This window comes from Patiria miniata, unplaced genomic scaffold (genome assembly GCF_015706575.1).
Source record: "Patiria miniata isolate m_02_andy unplaced genomic scaffold, ASM1570657v1 HiC_scaffold_13, whole genome shotgun sequence".
Lineage (NCBI taxonomy): Eukaryota > Metazoa > Echinodermata > Asteroidea > Valvatida > Asterinidae > Patiria > Patiria miniata.
Window position 1 is genome coordinate 8,047,942 of NW_024037051.1, and position 23,375 is coordinate 8,071,316.

The window sequence follows — 23,375 nt, forward strand, 5'->3', positions numbered from 1 at the left end:
CAAGGAATTTCATTTTTTGGTCAAAATTGTAAAAAAGGCAAGGGGTTAGCCTTAAATTTTTTTTCAAAATTTGACCAAAAATTGACTTTTCTCAAACAATGCAGAACTTCCTTTGGAAGTCAGAGGAGCACCAATCAATACTCAAACACAATATCTTGAAGATTTGGGCAAAAACCATCGATTTTGTGAGAAATAAATAACCATTTTGGACTGATTTTTCACTATATGTTGTTCCATATTTTCTTTTGATAAGCAAATCTTTCTACAAATGGAGTTGGAATGTGTTCTAGGGTCTCTTAGGCATCTTTCTAGCAAGTTTCAGGGAATTTCATTTTTTGGTCAAAATTGAAAAAAAGGCAAGGGGTATGCCTTACATTTTTATCAAAATTTGGCCAAAAATTGACTCTTCTCAAAACAATGCAGAACCTCCTTTGGAAGTCAGAGGAGCACCAATCAATACTCAAACACCCATCAAGAGATAGGCAAAAGCTATCCAATGAAATTTTGTTTGATTTTCAATTTCCCCCAAAAATGTTATTTATAATTACACAGGAAGATTGGTAAGTGATACAGCAATATTTTTCCCCCTTTGTCCCGTTTGTTCCAGTTTACATGAAGTGTTTCATTGCAAATTTGAATATTACATTTACAGATTAGACGAAAAGCCCAGATGTATCACTTGGCCTGGAACTCTCTTGAGGGTTAAAACTGCTCATCTTTCCTCACAATTACACGCTAGATGTACCATGACGCACTTTATTGCCTTTTCAGCCAAAACAATGCACCCCAAACACTTATCAACGAGAACTAGTGAAGAAATGATTTGACAAAAACTGAAAATATTTTGTATGATAGAATGTTTATTGAAAATCCTTCAGCTTAAATCCTTAAGTTACTTTGAATATATAGACTTGGGTTGAGTAAATTGATTAAAATCTCTTTTATTGTAATTCCACACTACACTGGAAGAAATATGTTTGAAAATTCTATTTTAAAGGTCATTCAATCCAGCGGGGGGAAATAAAGAATGGATGCACACAATAAAAACAAGACATCTTTTACAATCTAAACAAATTAACATGCTACATGCAAACAGAAATTAATTGAAAGCAAAATGCAATAAACTTAACCTTTCAAAGCACATTTCAAATTTCAACGCACATGCACCATGATCAATGTACGATGCAAACTACCCAGGATTAAGGACTCCCAGAAATATTTATCAATAAAAACTACAGGAAAAAGACCACTTCACATTTAAAAGAGTTCTTCGGAACTCCCCCATCAAAACCGGCCCTTTACACAGTCAAGTCATCTCTTACCCTGCAATTAAATCTACCTGTTACAACCCCTAAAACCCATTCTTTTCTTATTTGTGGTTGAAGAGTCGACCATACTCCATTGCCATATAACCATCAGCACACTCTCAATTACAGCATGCTTATTTGAACAATTCAGGATTAAACCGTGGCAAAATAGCATTTATTTAAAAAAAAGAAAAAAAAAGGAAACCCTTCACCTTAATAAAGTCTTCTCATAGATCTTTCAGAAACATGTACATTTTTTTACACTAATTTAATTTTATATTTTGATGGCATGAACTCAAGACAATTATCACTTAATTCTACACAAGATGTTAAAATCAAAACAAAAGAGTGAACAAAACTTGACTTCTTTTTTTCTGGAAACCGCCTGAATCCACCATTAAATCTGAAAAAGTAGTTTACCAAAACAAAATTGCATGTCCATGTGATGAACACGTAATGGGTAGCTCTTCAGTTCAGAACCTACCAAAATCCTGGTAACATTTCATGTAGCTGTACATATACATGTACAGGTACATGTACAGTACATGTAGATTAACATGTTAGTAGATTTGGCGGTCGAGACTCGTGTATACATGTATATCCCAAAATATTAGACATGCGCTTGTTTTATATCTGTTCCCACTGACAATCAAGTTTTGGTTTCCAAAATTATGTTAATTCAAAACCCAATTATTTTTTTTTACATATGGGGGTTATATCTACGCATTATTTTACAAAGCAATATATTTTAACAGAAAATTATCAGTATAATAGGAGACCATGAATTTAGTTGTACTTTTTTTAAACATTTTCCTTTTTGTTTTTCTCTTTCATGGCAAAAAATAATTTCTATCAAAGAAGTATTTTTACATTTCTATAACAAAATGTTTGTCCTTGAGGACTTGATACGTTGAACATTTTCTTGTCCAGCAAAAAAAAATTATAACATTTTTATCCAATCTTAAACAATGAAATTTTAAAACCAAAATGTCTAACCCCTTTCCCCAAAAAGTTGATGTGCAATGAGGCATTTTTGCAGCAGAAGGCATGCACTATTAAATTACACTGCGATGCAAAAAACAAAATAGCATATCCTTCATAATATACATTTGAAATATCGGCGTTGTAAAGAAAATGAAATACAGTTAAATTAATTGGTGGAATTACAGTGTGACCTATTTAAACAATTGGAAACACTTCTCATTTTTTAAGCCAAGAAAAGCTATTTAAAAATTCCAGATTTTTCCCCGTAAAAAAAAAAAAAATACAGCCAGAAATTGTCAAGCTTCCATAGAAGGACTGATTTGCAAGTCTATGAATCTCAATGTCCTGATCCAAAAACTTACCATTAAAGAATTTTTTTTAAATTATCCCAAATAATGGAAGAATTTGAGCTGTATGTTATTTGAGTGGCCTTTATGGCAGTCCAGCTGAAGGATACACACATTTGGAGGATTTTGTCTAACGCTGATAAAAACATCTTCACTGAGTGGAATGGCGCACTCTGGGAGTACATAGCTTCCAGAGTATGCAAAAGCAGCCATGCAGGATTGATTCCATAAGTAATCCCCACATCACTGCAGTGACCCACTGCAGACTGTCATAAGGCCATTGTCTAAATTTATATCCAGGACGAGTTCCGGACAATTTGCGGACATTGTATCGGGTATAAGTTGCAGGATTCTGAACAGCTTCCATGCAATATTCCCGCAACAAAGTTATCAGTATTAATGAGTCAAGCAGTTGCTAATGGGAATTTCCCTGGAACATGTCTGGGCAATTATTAACCCTAATCACCTAAAGCTACAAAATACTACTCGGTAGTAACCTGTAGTATGCATTTCTTTCCGTAGAAGTGTGCACAACACATGCAGTATTCTGTGGCATTTGGCACTTGACCCCCAAAGAGCCCTTGGGACAGTAGGGTGCAGAGCTTCTTCCGGACAAAGTGAATGATTCTACCCGCAACCTTGTCTAGAACTCGTCTCGGAAGTGATTGGAGATGGGCCTTAGCAGGGCTATGGAGTACCTACATTGTATGTGTGAGATTAACAAATCTGTGAACGACTGAGTAAATGAGTCCCCATCATTATTGAAATACAAAATAATAGCCTCGCAATACAACTGCATTGTCTTGACTTTATGACCGGTGCATCTTTAAAGCTATAGTCCATCATTTGCAGCCATCCGAAAAGTAACTGGCGTAATTACTGTTGAAAAACAAACTTGGTTGAAAGATAGTAAGGGAACTAAACTCCCTGTGAAATTATTCTTTCTGGGAAGCTGTCATTTTGAAGTAATCAACGAAAGAAGGCATTTCCAACGGTGATTCTTAAGAAGCACCGTAGGAAAATTTAAATTAGTAGTTCGTTTTGTTATTCAGCGCAGCGCGCACAAGTATTCGAACGACGCACACGCGCGCGCGGTTGTTATAATTCGTCGGATCAGTGCGCGACGCCGCGTATAGCTGCAATTCAAAACAATTCAAAACATGATTCAGTAAATTTTGATTTGAAATTGAGATCTTAGAATGCTGCTTTTCTCGGAATGTACAGCTGAAGCTTAGCTGAAACTTCATCAGGTTAGTTGCTCAGTATCCTTCATTAGATTTTGAACACTTTTGTTGCTTCAAACGAACAAAATGCACTAATTACAAATGATGGACTATAGCTTTAAAGCATTGATAGAAAGAACAAAAAAATTCACAAGACAAAGTTAAGGTCAAATAAAGAACATTAAAAAAAAAAGGTTTTAAGGATCCTTATGGTTTTTTTTCACCTCGAAATTACAGAAATGCATCAGTCAGCCAAGTCCTTGATTACAAAACAACAGCTTTTGATGTCCAACACAATTGTTTGATATGTATTTCCCTAACTTAATGTCGGTAGAAGCAAACGGTTGTCTTCAGCAACCAAATGCCGCCCGGAGATATATCTTTTAAGTTTTGACAGTTCCATGTTTCTTGTTAAATACCCTTTTTTCTGTCTTACCAGTAGAGTTGACGAAAGGTTTCCGCACACTAGGCTAGTAACCGTATTTATCCTGCAAAGACAAAATAAAAATAATCAAATCATTGATTGACGAATCTGGCCACATCATCACTGTACACTCGATGGAGAAACTATTGTGTACGCCATTGTACAAAGCAACTGGCCAATGACGGATTCTCTGAACACTAGCTAGCACTTTACCATTTGGAGGGGTCCTTCGTGATAGAAATGATACCACGAACGGATTAGTCTATGGGCAATTCCACGGTTACTCACGTTACATTTTTGATGTACTTTTGAGTTTCCTTGGGCTGTAATTACCTTACTGAAAAGGTTTAATAACTGTTATCCCCATGGTAGATAGAGTAGACCTAGACCTACCTAAGCACCAAAGATGACATCCAGAAAAATGTGTTATTTATGATAAACAAGACGCACAAAATTGGCAATACTCACGTTATGAAAATGTAACGTGAGTAAAAGTGGAATTGCCCTTACGCAGTGGCAACCATTCCAAAATCAGATCAGCAGGCAATTAAACTTGGAACACTCTTAAGGAACTGGGCTTGCCTAATTGTTCAGTTTTTATCAAAAAGGTTTTTCGTGTTCGTGACGAAACACAGTCTTCACAAGTCATCATGACTCCTCACAAATCGTCTTTAAGTTAGCCACAAGTCAACCACCAAACAATCACAAGTTGCTAGTTTCCAGGCAATGACAACCTATTCGAGTGAACTATGACGGACGCAGCCTGCTGTCATTTTTTTCATTACCATGTCACCTACAATTTGATCTGTAATTTGCTGCAGATGGGCTCATTAACTATTGAAGAGTTTATTTCCATAACACGATATATCCATTTTGAAAAAAAGGGAAAAACATGCATTGCTATCAAACATTATAGAGTTAAAAAAAAATATATAGAGGCTGTTTCCTTACTACTTTTCCACTTTACAGGGTGAGTTGAAAAGAACGAAACCCAAATGTCAGGACTATTGTTTTAGTGAAGTTCTGCATATAGCACTTTCGTAATCTAGGATTTGAAAGCCCAATTCATAAGCTTTCTTGTAGTACAAGAACTGTTCAAATCACTTACGTACTTTTCAAGTTATGGAACATTAAACACAACTACATGATTTGTTTTTGTTTTGCTGAAAGAACACTGAACTTTTTTGTGATCCGTGGACAGAATTTTAAAACGGTGGTTGTGTTTAAAATTCTGCAATCCGAAAAGTACATGAGTGATTTGAATGATTCTTTTACTCAAAGAAAGCTCTCATGAATTGGGCTTTCATATCCTAGATTTTGAAATTTCACTAAAACAACGGTCCCGGCATTTGGCTTTCAACTTTTTTTTTACTCACCCTGCATAGCAGCTGTTTCCTAACTACATTTTCACTTTATTATAATTGTGTTTAACTATACTGCAACCATCAAAGCTGTTGGGGCAACAAGGAGAGACGGGATTCTGAAAGGTAATAAAATGGCGTTTATCACGTTTTTTGGGGAAAATAAACACTTCAATTCTTGTGAACAAGTGCCTTACCTGTATCGAGCTCATGAGGCCGTTGGCCATCCGGGATAACCTTCCTGCCACCTGGGTCACGCTGTCCTTCATTCCGTCCTTGATGGCGGCCATGTCAGGTCCCGATGCGTAGGAGCCGTCCGAGGTCGATTGGTCTCCATAGAAGTCCGAGCTGGATATACTGCTCTTGCCCGTGAAACGGTCCAGGTTGGATTTAGTGGCCGCCTAGTTTGAATTGAGAACAGAGACAGCCACAGGGTGACATCGGGAACCAAAACTTGTACATACAAAAATGACTGGCACAATCAATTTTGGGCTTTCACAGTTCACTACAAGTGCAAACTCTGACTTAAGTGGAGACGTTTATGTTTATATGGCAAATGGTAAGTGAATGTCGGACTATCACGACTACAATTTCTCCCTCTGGACAAGCATTCAAAATTTGCATCTATAGACGGTACACACTCAAAAAACACTGTAAGCGATACACTTGGAGACCTTGTTTGACCCTAACTCCCTAGGCATTTTTGCTAGGATGCAACCTAAATCCTGCAAAATCCTCCAACTGCCTCCATGTCAAAATTGCATACAGCCTCAATCCTTCAAAATCCTCCGTAATTTCTTGGATGTTGTCCTTGGAGGGGTGACCACTGCCTCAATCCTGCAAAATCCTCCGGCAATCACTGTCAATAGGCTGAGGCAGAGCCAGTGACATCCTTGAGCATTGCGGAGGATTTCAAGTATAATATCGGCCTCAATTTATGCACGGCCGAGCATAAACAACACAAGGTCCGGCCCAAGACCTTGACTCAGTGCATCCTCCAAAATCATTCACACGTTTTTGCCACTAGTCATCGCATGGAATGTTAATGCTGACATAGTGAGATACGCAGTGACCAAAACATTTCACAAAGCTTAAACTCATACATTTGACATCAATTATCTGCAAATAAAATACATTACAGCATACCTATTTCCAGTTTTTCCACATAGTGATGTTCTAACCAAACATGAATATTACAAAACACGCAATGTACAGTCAAAACCGTTTTTATTAAACTTAAAAATATGTATTTTTTCGAAGGCAAAAAATTCTGAATATGGCATTACAGCTGAAATCTTTAAGAAATTCAATCTCAAATCTTCTGCACAACTCGATGACAATGAGATACTCACGTCCGTCTCTGTATTTCCAAAGTAGTTATCCGAAGAGATGGACTTGGCATTTGCAAACCTCTTCTGAGCTTCGGTGGAGCTGGAGACAGCTTCGTATTGCTTCTTCTTTCCCAACGACATCCTAATGGAAAAGGGAAGAGATGTGTTTAAGACCAACTCCAACGAGACGAGAAAATAGCATTTTCAACTTCACTCATAATTTTTATAGTTTTTAACCCATTAGAACTTGTATTACATTGTACTACCCCATATCCGCTCCGTTCACAAGTACCCCCTCACCGGCAAAGAAAGTACAGTTGGGGGTGACCGACCGACACCATCTTGCCTGACTGCATTTTGCTGCGACGCGCGGCCGTACCACTAGCACTGCGTGTACAAATCCCCTGGTGTATGTGCGTCACACACAAGGAACAGTGCGCGTCAACCAGCTAAATGTCCCGCCCACGGGACATCATTGCTAGGTAAAAGGACGCCCTCTTTCATTGGTGCAGGGAGCCCATATACTCCTCGATGAACACATAAAACATTAAGAGTGCTGGGACGGTATAAGGAGTAACAGGCACGGCACTATCGGGTGGTACGGGGACTAATCCGTTAATTACTTAACTAAAGTCATATGTACACGCTTATAATAATATTCACTGGGGATGTTTTCAGACATTATACAACGCCTGAATAAATCCCCATCATCTGATTTGTGGGTCGTTGATCACATGTCATTGAATTATTCGTCCCAGAAGCCATAAACCCATTATATGTAATATGGCCAGGGATCACGCCCAAAGTCTCGATACTAGCAACATTGACAATGGTGCATACTGACATATTGACTCACCGGTCTGCAAGAGGCTTGATACTTTCGTAATTATCTGTTTCTTTGGGCTTGTCCAGTATGTCCCAGTCGTCTTTATCATTGTCATCATCTCTGACTTTACGACTGCTGAAAATGTCATCTTTGTTCCTGTTTCATAAAAAAAAAGAAATACTGCAGGAAAAACTTGCACGATCACCCTGGCATCCTGGCAGTTTGTATACATATACGTGTACAGACAGTTAGTCATGTTAGTGAGAACAATTTTCAGTAAAGGCCTTGATGGTCCACCATGGGGAGTTTGGGGTTGAATGGAGAGTTTGGCTGAGACACTGGACTATCATATGTTAGAGCCATTAGAAATAGTGAGCTGAGCTCTCCAGAGACCTCGTAAATATCCATATTGGAAAGGATTTTTTTGACATCGTCCTGCTCTCCACAGACCTCCTTTTGCGTGGTCGAGATTGATGACTGAACTTTACAGTGAAATGGAACACACGCACACCTACACAAGTGTGTATTTGCCTGCAATCGGGGACCCCCTATTGTCCCTCTTTTGTTTGTAATTTAACTCTTTAGGAAGACCTCCCATATGTTTTGTACATGAATCGAAATTGGCGACTTCTCAGGAACTGGGGACCTCTCGGGAATTGGGGACCCTGCTGTCCTATTGTTTAACGTCCCCTCTTGAATGCAGAAACAAACTCACGCACACCGACACACAGAAAGAATACGCGATCGCAATATCCCCCACCTGGCTTGAAAGCCCGGGGGATAAAAACCGAGAGAACAATGGTTGAGCATCCATATGAATGGTGGCATATCGCCCTTTAGTGTTCCTACCTGGACGCGTAGCCAGAGGATCGGCTGTCATCGTACTCATCAAAGAAGTCTCTGCTAGACGATCTCTGCGACTTGGCTGTCGATGGTTTCTCCTGTTTGATGGTTTGCATATCGCTCATGGCCGAGTGGGAAATAGCACTACAGGTGAAAACAGAAAACAAATCAGGGCCCAATGTCAAGTCTCTGCTTACCGTTAGCGAAAAATCCCTACTTACTGTAGCAGAAGATTCTGCGCTTACGGTAAGCGTTTTTCACGGGTTTTCACAGGCTTCTGCGCATGCGCACATCCTGTAACTAAGAACTCTGTGCTTACAGGGTTAGCACAATTTTTTTCTGCTGGTGCTGTTAGCACCGAATGGTGATCGTACGCACGGACTTGTGTGCTTAGCACTGCCTTGAAATTGGGCCCAGATGTCAAGCCGAAGTAAGTTAACCTCAAAAAGACAAGGACACTTTGGCACTCTTCATTTACTACACAAATATGACAAAATACATGACAAACAGTCCTATTAATATTTCTTAACCCTTACTCTCTGAGGGTAGTTTACTGCATGTCAGTTGGTTATGCCAATGCCCTCCAGCTGCAGTTATTTGGCAGATAACAAGTCTTAACAGTGAAGGCTCCAATTGGCAGGAGTTGGAGGCCCTGGAGGGTGCCTGATACTGACCAGCTGGGGGCACTCACTTTGTTATCAGAGGACTCTCATTGTTCTCTGTGGCATGTATTGGAGTGCCTGTCCAGTTACCCTTGAAATGACATGGCAGATATTGGAGGGCCATGCAAAAAACATAGGAGATTTTCTTGAGGCACAATTGGCATGCGTTGGAGGGTCAAGTAGGGTAAGGGATAATTCAAAGTTTCCAAAATTTAAATGTGCATAAAAATAAGTGACAATAGCAACTGATTTTAATAAATCAGTCCCAATTTTTGGTTAAGGTTAGACTCACCTCCGGCCACCAAAACCCATTCCTAGTCTCTCCATCTGCTGGGCTTTCTTGGGGTCTGCAGTCTTCATCCGTTCCTCTTGCTTCTTGAGTTCAACTGTCATGTCTTGGTAGGCAAGGCGCATGGAGGCCCTGGGGGGAAAACAAAAAAATCACATCGTGAGCTCAAAATTGTTGTTTGAAATACCTCAACAGCTACAATTACTTTACTTTAAATACCCTGTCACTCCAAAACAGTTCTGCACCCAAAACATTAAATTTGGGGTCAGGTTGCTCTTCAGAGATTCCTTTTCTCGCACGTACACTGATACACAAAATAAACAGAAAATCTAACAGACAATCTCTCTTCATCTCAAGATAACATCTCATCATCTTAAGATGCTCTCTAATATATTGATATGTTTTTCCAATATCTTGAGATTATTTCTTTTATATCTTAAGATGATCATCTCAACAGCACAAGATGACTGCTCATAATCTTAAGATAATCTATCATTGTCTTGTGACGGCCCCTCATCTTTGGACTACTCTTCTTTAGGCAATATCAACATCTAGAGATGACCTCTCATCTTGAGAAGACTTTCACCATCATGAAATAATCTCTAATCATCTTTAGATGACCTGTAATCATCTGGAAGATGACCTCTCATCACTGTGTGATGACCCTTCATGTTTTTCAAGATGACCCCTCATTGTCTTGAGATGAGCTATCATTAACTCAAGATGACCTGTCATAATCTTAAGATGATCTATCATCATCTTGTGATAAACTGCTCATTAAAGTCAAGCTCTCGGGAGATGACCTCTAATCACTATGAGTTGGCCTTTCATCTTTTCAAAATGACCTCTTATCTTCTCGAGTTGACCTCTCATAATTTTGATATGACTTCTCGCCACATTGAGATGTCCCCTCCTCATCTTGAAATGACCTTTTCTAAACTCGAGATGAGCTCTCATCACCTCAAGATGACCCCTCATCACTTTGAGATAACCTTTTACCATCTGGAGATGAGCTAAACTCACTTATTTGCCTCCTCCTCCTCCTTGGTCTTCTTGTGTTTGACTACTGTCTCCTGCTTCATCAAGTCTGCCTGGTGAGCAGCGGACTCGATGTCGGCAAAGTTTGTCGTCACCTTCTGGGCTCCCAGCTTGCCCTTTTTGGCCCCGAGCTGTGGACATAAAGGATCCAAACATTTCCATAAAATGCTTTCCACATTTTTACATAAATGAATGCCAAACTGTCTATCCGACAAAATTGTGAAACTTGAAGACAGCCAACGGATTTACATGAAAAGGGAGATGTGACAAAGTCACCAATGTCAAATATTTGCTTAAATTAGGATGTTCTAAAGATCTCACTTACCGGCCTTCCTGCACTTATTTTGTTCAAGTGTATCACAAATCAAATCTTTGTCAACAGAATATTGTTCCATTTGTCGAGAGAAAACTGATCTTCGCCGAGTGATGAAACACAATTTCTATTTAACCGTCACATTTAAATGGGAATGACTTCCAGAAATTGTTTATTCAACTCACTCCAACTTTGAGTCCTTATGCCAATATCTGTATCCTCCCCATCTATGGCTGACAAATTCACAGCTATGCCACCACAGCAGTCAAAATCAATCAAGTGACTGTTTTAACTATTAACGATTCCCTTGTTAATTTGATATGGCCATGATTTGACTGGAGGTGATTGATATGTCATCTGTACCTACCAGTTACCTCTTTTGTCTGTTGATGGAATTGGACTAGTCACAGTGTTTACGCAAATGTGATATGACTGTTTTTTTTTTTACTAGTCTGTATATAAATGCATGGCAGGGGAAGTGGAAAAAAAAAACATTGACTGTCTGTGACTGATCAAACAATAGGAGGATTCATTCTTGCAAGCCAGAGCCATCTGGTGGTCCACAACATATTTTTTTTGAAGTTCTCAGTAAATCAACATTTGTCCATGGGACTTGGAGGAATCATCTACAAGACGGATGCCTTACCCCTTTCTTTGCACCCATCGGCTTGCGTTGGCCAATGGTGGACTTCCTCGGTTCTGCCTTAGCCACTGACTGGGACGGAGAGGTGCCTAACACATGGTCTACGCTGGGCTCTCTGGTGTCTCCTGAAAATTGTGGCAAAATATCGGGCGGACGAAATATTTCATTGTATATTTACACACTTTCCTTTTTAGAGTTACAGGGTTTTCATGTATATAATATCCTATTCTCTTGAAAGGAATGGAGTATTACTACGAGATAAACAGAGTTTCGAGTTATCTGAATTTGACTTAACAAGAGTTTACTGTAAATACTTACATATTTGTACAATGTGCATTTATTATAAGTGGAGAATTAGAAAGAAGAAAAGAAAACCAAGGCCATGTCTGAATCAGGTATTTCTAGGCTACGACTGTTTTTTTTTTTTTCATTAACACGCTCTGGTGAATAGCCACAGCAATGGGTAACATTGTCCTAAAGCTGTTTCACAATCAGAACTAAAGTCAACATGAATTCAATCTGTGATGCCACAGCGAATATTTGCTGATAACTTATCGTTACATCAAAACTGCTTTTCATTTACATTGCGTGAAGTTTACTGAGGCCTCAAGAATAAGAATGTTTTTCACCTTCTTCATTTGGTGTGTCCTGCCCGTTCTTTATGGGCACCGGTTCAAGTTTAACCTCTGCCACTGGAGGGGAGGAGCTTACATGTAGGTTCATGCCTTGCTGCTGGGGAAGGTTTGTGGTCGGCACGAAGTCCTTATGCTCCCCTGTGTGCTCCTTGAAGAAGTCTACTTCCTTCTGGTCTGGCGAGCTTACATGTAGATCGCCGATGTGAAGGGTCTTCAATACAAAGACGAATCAGTGTTTGGTTTTATTTCAGGATCACACATTTCAAAACAAATGATTCTGAAACAATGATTGGTAAGTAAAATAATAAAAAAAGTACTTAGATCTTTCAAGTAAAACTTAAAACAGAAAGAGAACATTCTCCTAAACCACATCCGCCAAAATAATAAAACCCAAATCACTGCAGACATTTTGACAGAATATTGACAGAAAAACATATTTTTGACTGCCAGTTGTATAGTGGTGTGCATCAGAACCGGGTACATGTGTACCTGACCACTGATGTCAGGAACCGGTTCCAGACTATGGGATCGGGTACCCGTAACCAACTTTACAAATTACTTAGTAACCTCTCACACAATGAACAAGTAAGGTTTTGAATGCCATCTGTGGGGAATATTCAAAATAAAGAACAGCTTTATGGAAAAACATTGATTTTATGTTTGTGTGCATCTTAAAGTTGCAAATCCTTAAGCCCGCACTGTACACACTTGTATTTTTCTACATTGATGCACCAATGTGGTACTGTCATCGCGCCCACCTTTATGAACAATCTGAACAGCAACTTTCAGGACACGGCTTTTACGGGTTTTACATCAATTGGGTACTCAGTTCCCATACTACTTGTAAATGCACACCACCACTGCTGTCCACTACCATGAACTATTAAAATCTCAATGTGTGAGTAAGCAGGGACAAGCTTGTGTTTTTTTAATCAGGAAAATCTCGAGAAAAAAAAAGTTTGGAAATGTAGGTTTAACAGCGGAACAAACAATAAGTTTCAAAATTCATGTCTCGATTTTGATCCTGATTTCAATCAGACATCGGATATCAATTTTTTTCTTTTTACCTCAGTGCCATACTTCCTCATAGCGGCAGCCGCTAGCGATTTGATCTTTTCTCTGTACAGCTGGGCCGCTCTGCTGTTGTACTTCTTGTTGGCATCTGCGGTGGATGTGCCATGCTGTCTGAAGAACACAGTCTGAAAAATGAATGGGGGAATAAATGTGTGGATCAAAGGACTCTGTGGGGGAGTCTGGCCCAGTGGAATAGGGTTTGTGACTCATGATCAGAGGGTCAGGGGTTCAAATCCAGCTGCTGGCCATATGTTGTGTCCTTGGGCAAGCCACTGCATCCCCACTTGCCTCTCTCCACCCAGGAGTACAAATTAGCTAAAGAGTAATTATTGTTCCAATTGCACCTTTAAACTATTAAAGGGAGTGCTTTGGCCACAGTAAGGCCAAAAAAAAAAGTCTCCGGTTTCTGGTATGGAGCTTGTCCAAGAAGTGGTGCGGCGACGCGGCTTTTTTTTTTACCTGTTTTTTTTTGCTTCAAATGCCGGCTGATGACTGCAAATGGTGCCCGACTAAACTTAGTACAAATATATGGGAGTCCAGAGAGGCCACATAAAGCTTATTCTCAATCATAACCCCTTATTAAAACACGTTAATATTGTGCAGCAGCAGGATTCCAGTCAAACCAGTGAGTTTGGCGGTTTTGAGAAATCATCTTTCATTGAAAAAAAAACTTTTTCATTTTGCCGACGCGCATGTCTACGACGACGCACGCGCATACCAGAAACCGGAGACTTTTTTTTTGTGGCCTAATCCAAAGTAGAATCTTAGGTCAGATTCATGATACAAAACTATTTCAGAGATTACTGTTACTTTTTTTCAACTTAATCTACATGTACTTTAGTTTAAACCACAATAGACAGCATTTGGGTTGCAGTCAAACCACAGATGGAGCTCTCATTGTAGTCTTTATTGGTCTATCTCACAGTGCTAGGGATAAAAGTTCCTTGCCTCCATACCTCTAGTGTTTATGCAAATATCTCCAAATAAGAAAGACACACTGCATTAGTATTCCTCATCTTGAAATAAAGGCATTTGACCCAGCACTCTGCAAGCCAGTAGGGCGTGGACTCGTGACTGGGGCATGGTGGTGGATGGTGGTGTGCATTTTAGTTCCCTAGTTTCTAAGTCCCTGTACATGTACGGCTGAAGCAGGAAGCCTAGTTTAGTTAGTTTGGCCTTGTTTATGTGCAACACACTATGAACTTTACTTTGCACCAACACTACCACCATTGCTTCACACCAAAGTGTTCAGTGGTTTGCATAGTCTTGTGAGTATGTTCCAATTATAACCCCCCACCCCTCCCATTTTACACCCAGTAGTTTTTAAATTGCCTATATACTATTAGATAGCCCCATAAATGTGGCCAATTTACTGGACTACCTCCACAAATAAAGGCCACACTTCCACCATGTACAAAAACATGTCGAACTTTGTCAAATTTTGATTTTCACATTTAGGCTTAGTTTGTAGTTTATTTTTGTTTTAGAAGCATACTCACCCTCTTTATAGGCTAATCAGAGAGTGCTGCCTTTTTCAGATGTCTAATTTTCGTGAAATTTCATGTTGAAATTTTGATACGCAAACGTGTGCAAACGAATCTGGAAATTTCACGAAAAATAGACATCTGAAAAAGGCAGCACTTTCTGATTAGCCTTTAGAGATGGTGAGTATGCTTCTAAAGCAAAAATAAACTACAAACTAAGCCTAAATGTGAAAATCAAAATTTGACAATGTTCAACATGTTTTTGTACATGGTGGAAGTGTGGCCTTTATTTACAGAGGTAGTCCAGTAAATTGGCCACATTTATGAGGGTAACTATTAGACTACGGTGTCCCATCGTAGTGGTCCCTCGTCTGAATTCTTAGCTCTGTCAGTAATGGTAACTAGTCATTTAAATTATATTGTTCATATTTGCATGCTCTCCACTGGTTTATTATTTTGTAAGCGAAGAAGAGCTAATTAAATTTCAATTGCTTCAATTTTCTGATATTGCATATACTTATTCCTATTCGTCTTATTTTGTGATCAAAATCCATGTATTTTTGATTAATTAGTTAACCCCTCAATTGACGGGTCGGCCTCTTTGGGTCGTTGTTAGGGTAACCTGCGATATACTATTATCCCATCATGGGGCAATAGAAATATTCTCTGTCGTTTTATGCTACTGAAACCGGAGATAAACACCACATTGGCTCCTGACACTGACTGACTTTACTTACTTTATACTTTTTCAAATTTTATACTTTTGAATTTAGCATTGATGTCTTGATTAATCCGTTCATGCCCACATTGTTTATTGACTTGACTCTCCCCAGGACCAAATTGTTTGCTCAGTCATGCGGAAATCACTAGAGCGTGAACAAAATGACCACAAGTCCAAAACTCACTTTTTTCAACCCAGATTTTCACTGCCAAGGAGTGATTAAAATCATAGGTGTTGTGTGTAAAGTTTGTTCCTTGAACCTTACTCTTTTATGTGATGTAAAAATGAGGTCCATATGTGCACATATAAGAAAGTTATGCCTTTTTGTTCATCTGGTCCCAATTATTAAACTGCAAGCCATTTCACCACATGACCAAATGGCACTCCATACCTCAAATTGTGCGTGGATACTTCTGAAGCACTTTTCTCATTTTTTTTTGTAATGGTAACACTATGAATAAACCACACCAAAAGAAAGATCTGAAAACACTCTTTCAGCTGGTATATAGTTGATGTATGGGCGGCCAAACATATCAACATGTCGCCTTTCTGAAAAGTAGTGAATATGTCTGTGTTGAGGGTGCTTTGTGTGTGGTTTCCTGGTCGACTAAAGTCGCCCATGGGAACCAGCAGGGGGGTAGTTCTTGTCGACAAAAGTCGCCCATGGTAAGGAAAGGGTTAACAAACTAACAAATTCAGGTACCCAACAACTTGGCTAGTTGGGTTGTGTAGGACTGTGTTGGATCGAGCAGGGCATGCAGGGTAGTCCTGGGAACGACCAGGGGGTTAGGGTTAAGAAAACCCTTAAGATCTAATTTGGCCTCGTAAGTGGGGCAGCAAGACCCAAGTTAGGTCAACTGAGGTATAAGACGTGCTGCACTTAACGATCTTTGCCTAATACAATGGCGACGCTGACTTTCCGGTACCCGAATGTACATTTTGTAGGCCGAGTCACATGGCTCAGTGAGAGCCCTCTATACAGAATGAACGAGTTGAAAACATTTCTGCTCCTCAAGCCTCCTCTAAACTCAGACAAGTGCATGTAGTTAGTTACTTACTGCATTTGTGTTGCCACCCACTTGCATTGCTCGTAGCTGGGGCCATGTCCAAGAATCTAACTGAGTGGATCTGTAAGTCAAGAATTAAAAAAAAAATGGATCGTACACAAAAGCTATGCATGGCTAAATCAAATCCTACTGTTTACATAACACCACATACAGTTGTCCAGTTTCTCACTTTAAATGTGATGCCCCATGAGTGACAACACCAGGTTGATCTCAGAAAGGCATACAACTGATGCAAACCAAATTGAATAAACTCATCACAACTTCAAAATGTTGTCAACTTCTGTTACTTTAATCCTCTCTAAATCTTTTCTCAAACTTATTTTATAGATGAAGTCAAGATGTTTTGGGCCACTTCCATTTGTATACCATATACTGTAATTCCAACAATGGTGAAAGGTAATATCTTCAAGTAGTTAGGATAATAATGGAACCTTATCAGGTGTTACTGTTTAACCCTAACCGCCCTGAATCCTCCAAAATCCTTTTTGCAAATTGGAGGAATTTGCAGGATTGAGGTTACATGGTAAAAGTGCGTTGCTGATTTGGGAGTATGCACTGTGTCAAGGTCTTGGGCCGGACCTTGTGTTGTTTATGCTTAGCCGTGCATAAATTTAGTCCTTGTACTTGACATCCTCCGCACTGCTCCAGGATGTCACTGCCTCTGCCTCAACCTATTGACAGTCATAGCCGGAGGATTTTGCAGGATTCAGGCAGTGGTCACCCCTCCATGGACCATATTCAAGAAATAACGGAGGAATTTGCAGGATTGAGGCTATTTTTCCATGAGGCCAATTGGAGGATTTTGCAGGATTGAGGCTACATCCTAGCAAAAAAGGCCTAGGGAGTTAGAGTTAAGGTCCCTATGTCTGATTGAACTTTAAAACAAAAGTGGGGGGACTGATGCACTATGTAATTCGTCATCATTTACAGATTGTTGACCTATGGTCTGCTACAGAAAAATCACTTTGACTGTGTTTTCTCCTGAACAGACCTCACGGTTCACCCCTTATAAATAACTAAATTTTAGTTTTTCTTAAAGGTTTTCTGAGCAGAAAAATAAATCATTTGTAGGTTTTTAGGATGCGAAACCGTTCATTTTTTTTAGCATGAGGAAGCAGAAATATACAGTAACAAGAGGTACATTTGCAGGTCCATATTGTTGACATGGGTAAACTTTGGGTCAAATTAATTCTTCAACTTTTCTTTACAAATTGCTGAAATGTATGCAGAAAGTAAATTTACGGTTTTGTTAACTTTCAAAACGCCACAACTGCAGTGCAACTTCTGCATAAACATTCAACAGTGTGAAAAAAATCCTTTATTTTGCAACTGAGAACCGCTTTCAACACCTGACCCAGAGATGAAACTGGCATGTGGCAAAAAAATCGGAAAAATAGGCCGAACAAAAATACGTGTCTGAAATCTGGGCCGCGCTGCCTTTATACATGCATACATACACTTCGTGCCCAATTTCCGGACACCAACTCCTGCTTTATTTTTGATTCAAACAAAATTTTACGATGAAAAAAAAACCGGTCAGTGTTTTTATTGCATAAAACGCCTGAATTACGGTTAGAGTAATGGAGTCATCAATAAAGAAGTTTACTTCTTACTTGAGAAAGTCGAGGGAAAAGTCCGAAAGGGCACCGTTCATGGTGCTTCAATCATATCCATGATTCAACCACTTGCATTCATACATGGGAAAAATCAGGCATTATCGTCTTTCTCTTCCAACAAATGCCAGTGAAATGTTTCGCTAATGCTCTCTTCGCTATCCTCGAGATGATCATCATGATTTTTAAAGCATTGCATTTTGTACAACTCAATCTGAAACCTCCGAAAATCGCACAACATAATGATTTTATCCACAGGATCCTTCACAAGGCTACCCGTCCCGGCCGGCCATGTGCTCGCGGACGGTACGGTGGTGCGGTACGTACGCTGTACCTTTGCATATTCGCACGCACGTGCGACACAGTGATTTTTCCATGTTGCCTGTCAATGTTTAACCTTTTGTCAAGCCGGAGAAGGCTCCGATCAGTGTTATGCCCTGTGTTTCTACCGTTGAAACTCTCCAATAACGACAGGTGAAAGAGATTAAAACTACGTTCGTGATGATTTTAACACGCCATTTCCATCGACTTTTCTTCGAAATTATGATTGAAATGAAATGACATTTTGTGGAAAAAATCATCAGAAAATCAAATTTTGTGGGACACACTGTAAAAAAATCGGAAATTTCGTTGGAAAATTCAAAAAGTCGGTTTTCCGATTAAAATCGGAAAAGTTTCATCTCTGCTGACCTTATAAAGGTGAGATGGACACCAAGGGAGCGGTGAACTGCCGAGCATTCAATGCAGAGAAAGACGCCATAGGTCACACTGGCCCAGGAGGAATTCTTGCTGTTGCAGTCAAAGCAGCACTAAAAAAAAAAAAAAAAAAAAAAAAACAGGAAAAGCAATGATTTTATTTGGGAATTATCTTCATCTTATTTTAAATTTGAACACGTTGAAAGTTTTTATCACAGTTACGCGTGGCGTTATTGATGCCATGTTCACGGGTCTATCCCAGACTGTCACAGGAATGCCAGGAAATGGGCGATCGTGAAGTATAGGGCCCCTGTTTTGTTTTGATCAAATTAGAGTCAAAAATGTTTTTTTATTGCTCAAAAATCACCTTTACAATCAAAAGCAGACTTTTCTCAATTCTAAGGACAACCCTTTTGCAATTTTGAACAGATTTTTGGGGTAGAAATCATGATTTTCCTGCGTGGTTTGTGCCTTGCGATTCAGCGCACCGTGCGTGCTCACGGTACATCGCGCGGTGATCACCATCTTTATTTTGGGTTGCGTGTTGTCGCCGCGCTGTCATCGTCATTTTACCCCCATATTTCCTAGTCCAAGTAACTAAGACTCTACGGATCGCTTTTTTTAACATTTGGACATGGTCGGGCGATAGTACTATTGCCCGACCATGTCCAAACGTTAAAAAAGCGATCCGTAGAGTCCTAGTTACTGGGACTACAAATTTCCCTCAAAAAATCAAACCTACTCCTAGAACTATGAGGCTCCTCGTAGTGGAGCCTCTAGTCCGAGTAACTTGGACCCAACCTATCGCCTTTTTTAACATTTGGACATGGTCTGGCGATAGTAAGGTCCAAGCTAATACCGCGAGCTGGACAACACCATCCCAAAAACCAACATTTTCGAACAAAAAACATCAGATTTCACCCTCAAAAAGGCCTCCAAATTACTAGATATGCCACCTGAAGTACAAGTAGACATTAATGATTAAGATGGTTGTACTGAAGTTTACTTACGATCCGGAAGAAAAGTGAAATTTCCCGTTCAATTCTGAGAGCTCCCCTCGCGATCTTGAACACGTTAAATTTCCGACTACTGTTAATGTTTGAACGACGCGATTTCTTCTTCATGCCCAGCGTACATTCGATGGTCCCCGTATCCCGAGTGCGATTCCGTTACCGAGTGCGCATATCTAGTAATTTGGAGGCCGTTTTGAGGGTGAAATCTGATGTTTTTTGTTGGAAAATGTTGGTTTTTGGGACGGTGTTGTCCAGCTCGCGGTATTAGCTTGGACCTTACTATCGCCAGACCATGTCCAAATGTTAAAAAAGGCGATAAGTTGGGTCCAAGTAACTCGGACTAATGGAGCCTCATAGATGAAGAACCCCGCAAAATTGTTTTCAGCACAAAACACTAATTACTAAATTAGGGGGAAAAATTCTGCCAACCGGACACCACTTACCTGCCGCCAAACATCCAAATTTTCACCTCACCTTGTGATTTCAACCAAGAGGAATCCAGGAAAGAGTGGACATGCGAAAAAAAATTGGTAAAAATGTGTTTTTGGAGCACATTTTGCATGCACATGTAGTGCAGATCTGAGTTGAAGCAGCCGGTCAAAACTGATTTAAGTGTCTGGAACAGCGGTACGTTGTACGCATGACATCGATAACCATGACGTCGCATGAGACGTCGCATGAGCCGGCCAATGATAGTGCAATACGTCATTATGAATATTTATTTTCTCATGAATATTTAGTTTATTTCAATGGATACTTCAAATACGTCCAAAGATTGATCATTGCAACAGCGATCGTGCGCGGCCTAGCGGTTAAGAGACTCGTGTATCAAGCAAGTGTTCGAGGTTCGAATTTCGAAGAAGTGAGCGACTGATTGATAAATATAAATTAAGGAAAGGAGGGGGTGAGAGTAGAGGAGGGAAAGTGGAGGGAATAACCATAAAAGAGGTAACTTTTGGCGCTAGAAAATTTATTGAAAAAAGTGGTGTCCGGTTGGCAGAATTTTTCCAATTAGGGGCCCAAGTACAAAAACGTCCATCAAAATGCAGATATTTCCCACAGAACCGCTGCACAGTTTGCCCTCAAACTCTGGTACTACACCTCATGACATACTCACGTAATAAACAATCTAAAAAATACAATTCTCTGTGATTTCAGGACGATGTGCCCCTTTTTAACTTCACGAAGGCTGTACTACGACTCATGCAATATGTTCAACGACTAAACCAATTTTCTAGTCATTCTTGAGTTCATTTTGAGCATGAATTTCGGGCTTGAATTTATAAAGTCATATAAACCACAGTAAATATTTTCATAAAGTTACCTTATTGGTTGGTATGGAATGAAGGCGTTTAAAAATTGCATGACAATCGTTCTTGCTTGCATCGGCCATCTTGCTGCAGTGTGCTAGATGCTAGTGCCGCGCTAGCTGTATGGCGCATATGCTATGTACGTACGTACGGACGTACGTACGTGTATCCGTCGCCTGCTGACGTAGCACATGCAGGCTTTGCGCTCTAAACAGCTAAATTGGGCGATTTAAAAATGCCAGAGGCAATATTACGTGTACTGAAAAACGCATAGCCTAAATGTGCGCTACAAAAAGCACAACAGCAGGATAAACTCTATAGAGAGCGCCACCAACTGTTTCAACCTTCCTGGCGAATTTTCTTGTGAGGGAGAAAAAGTTATGCCAACCTCAGTCATGTTGTCTGCAGCTAGCTAGCTGTGGCGTGTCCAACGGTGCAATATTCAATATTTTGCAATATATATTTTGGATGTTCAATATGTGTTTGTTATCTTTTACATTTATGTGCGATGTTCAATATAAGTGTGTGATGTTTTTCATTATTTGCGCGATGTTTAATATATTTGTGCGATGTTTTACAATATATGTGCGATGTTCAATATATGTGTGCGATGTTTTACATTTATATGCGATTTTCAATTTATATGTGCGATGTTTTCAATATTATGTTCGATTTTTTGCATTAAATGTGCGATGTTTTTCGATACAATTGTGTGTGTTGTTTTACAATATATTTGCGATATTCTCAAATATGTGAGCAATGTTTACACATATGTTTCACATTTCGAGCTATTTGTATTCGATGTTTCATCGGTGTGTTTACATTCGATCTTTTGCAATATGCATTTGATGTTTCCCTTTTCATTCGATGTTTCGTTAAGAGTCAAAGTCTGGTTACTAGACCGCAAAAGTCTGACTATTTTGCCTAAAGTCAGTGTATGAGACGTCAGGGGATCGCGTAAAGTGATAAGAGCCAGACCTAAACGGTAAAAACCGGAATTGTGGGTAATTCTTTAAGCATACGCAATGCGTTCATCATTGTTTGGGCAGTACACCCAGCTGTGCCTGTACTACCCATAGTGTTATGTGCATCATCTATGCATTGAGGAGTGCATGACACATGGTCTGAGCTCCAAGGCCGATGTGCACCTGTCCCGTTTAATGATCCAGTTACCTGATAATTTGTTTGAAAAATTCCAGATGTAAAATTGGGCAAAATTAGATGTTTATGAAAAAAAATCAAATTGTAACGGGTTAACTGGCCTTGCATTTTTTAAAGCAAAATCGGGAAAAATCAGATGTTTCTGGAAAATTGCAGATTGTATGGGGTTAGATGTTTATGAAACATTTCAAATTGTAAGGGGTGAACATTGCATATTCTAGCGAAATTGGGCAAAATCAGATGTTTATGAAAAATTTCAAATTATAAGGGGTTAACCTCGCATTTTTTAAGCGAAATTGGGAAAAAAATCTGATGTTTCTGGAAAATTGCAGATTGTAAGGGGTTAACCTTGCTTTTTAAATACGATTGGGAAAAATTAGATGTTCATGAAAAAAATTCAAATTGTAAGGGGTTAACCTTGCATTTTTTTTAAAAGCAAAATTGGACACAATCAGATGATTCTGGAAAATTGCAGATTGTTAGGGGTTAACCTTGCATTTTTAAAGCAAAATAGGACACAATCAGATGATTCTGGAAAATTGCAGATTGTTAGGGGTTAACCTTGCATTTTTTTTAAAAGCAAAATAGGACACAATCAGATGATTCTGGAAAATTGCAGATTGTTAGGGCTTAACCCTGTATTTCTAGCAAAATTGGGCAAAAAGAAATGTTGATGAAAAATTTTTAATTGTAAGAGGTGTACCTTGTATATTTAGTAAAATTTGGCAAAATCAGATTTGTATGAAAAATCTAAAATGGTAAGGGGTTAACCTTGCTTTTTTAGCAAAATTTAGAGCATATTTTACTAAAATTGGGAAAAAATCAGATGCTTCTAAAAAATCCAGATGTAAAGTTTCCACAAAAACAGCTGTTGAAAATGAGCCCAATGTTGAACTTTACTGAGTCTGAGGTCTATCGAGGGGACGATCCTTATTTCAACTCCCGGAGATTCGCTGACAGTCTCTATTTTTCTTTTTAAGAAAGTCGAAATAGCTGAAGAGGGAGGTGAG

At 39.4% G+C, this 23,375-nt stretch overlaps 1 protein-coding gene across 1 annotated transcript; it reads right to left on the reverse strand.

The window, feature by feature from the left end:
* Positions 1 to 4,074: 4,074 nt before the first annotated feature.
* On the reverse strand, positions 4,075 to 21,371 carry LOC119721192 (ADP-ribosylation factor GTPase-activating protein 2-like). Its single transcript, XM_038191098.1, has 13 exons — positions 21,219 to 21,371; positions 18,876 to 18,994; positions 16,564 to 16,633; positions 13,294 to 13,425; positions 12,221 to 12,437; positions 11,595 to 11,716; positions 10,621 to 10,766; positions 9,601 to 9,729; positions 8,653 to 8,790; positions 7,834 to 7,959; positions 6,999 to 7,119; positions 5,844 to 6,047; positions 4,075 to 4,349 (listed from the first exon to the last, which is right to left on the reverse strand). The coding sequence occupies exons 1-13, from the start codon at positions 21,285 to 21,287 to the stop codon at positions 4,332 to 4,334; spliced, it is 1,611 nt and encodes a 536-aa protein (XP_038047026.1). The 5' UTR covers positions 21,288 to 21,371; the 3' UTR covers positions 4,075 to 4,331.
* Positions 21,372 to 23,375: the final 2,004 nt, after the last annotated feature.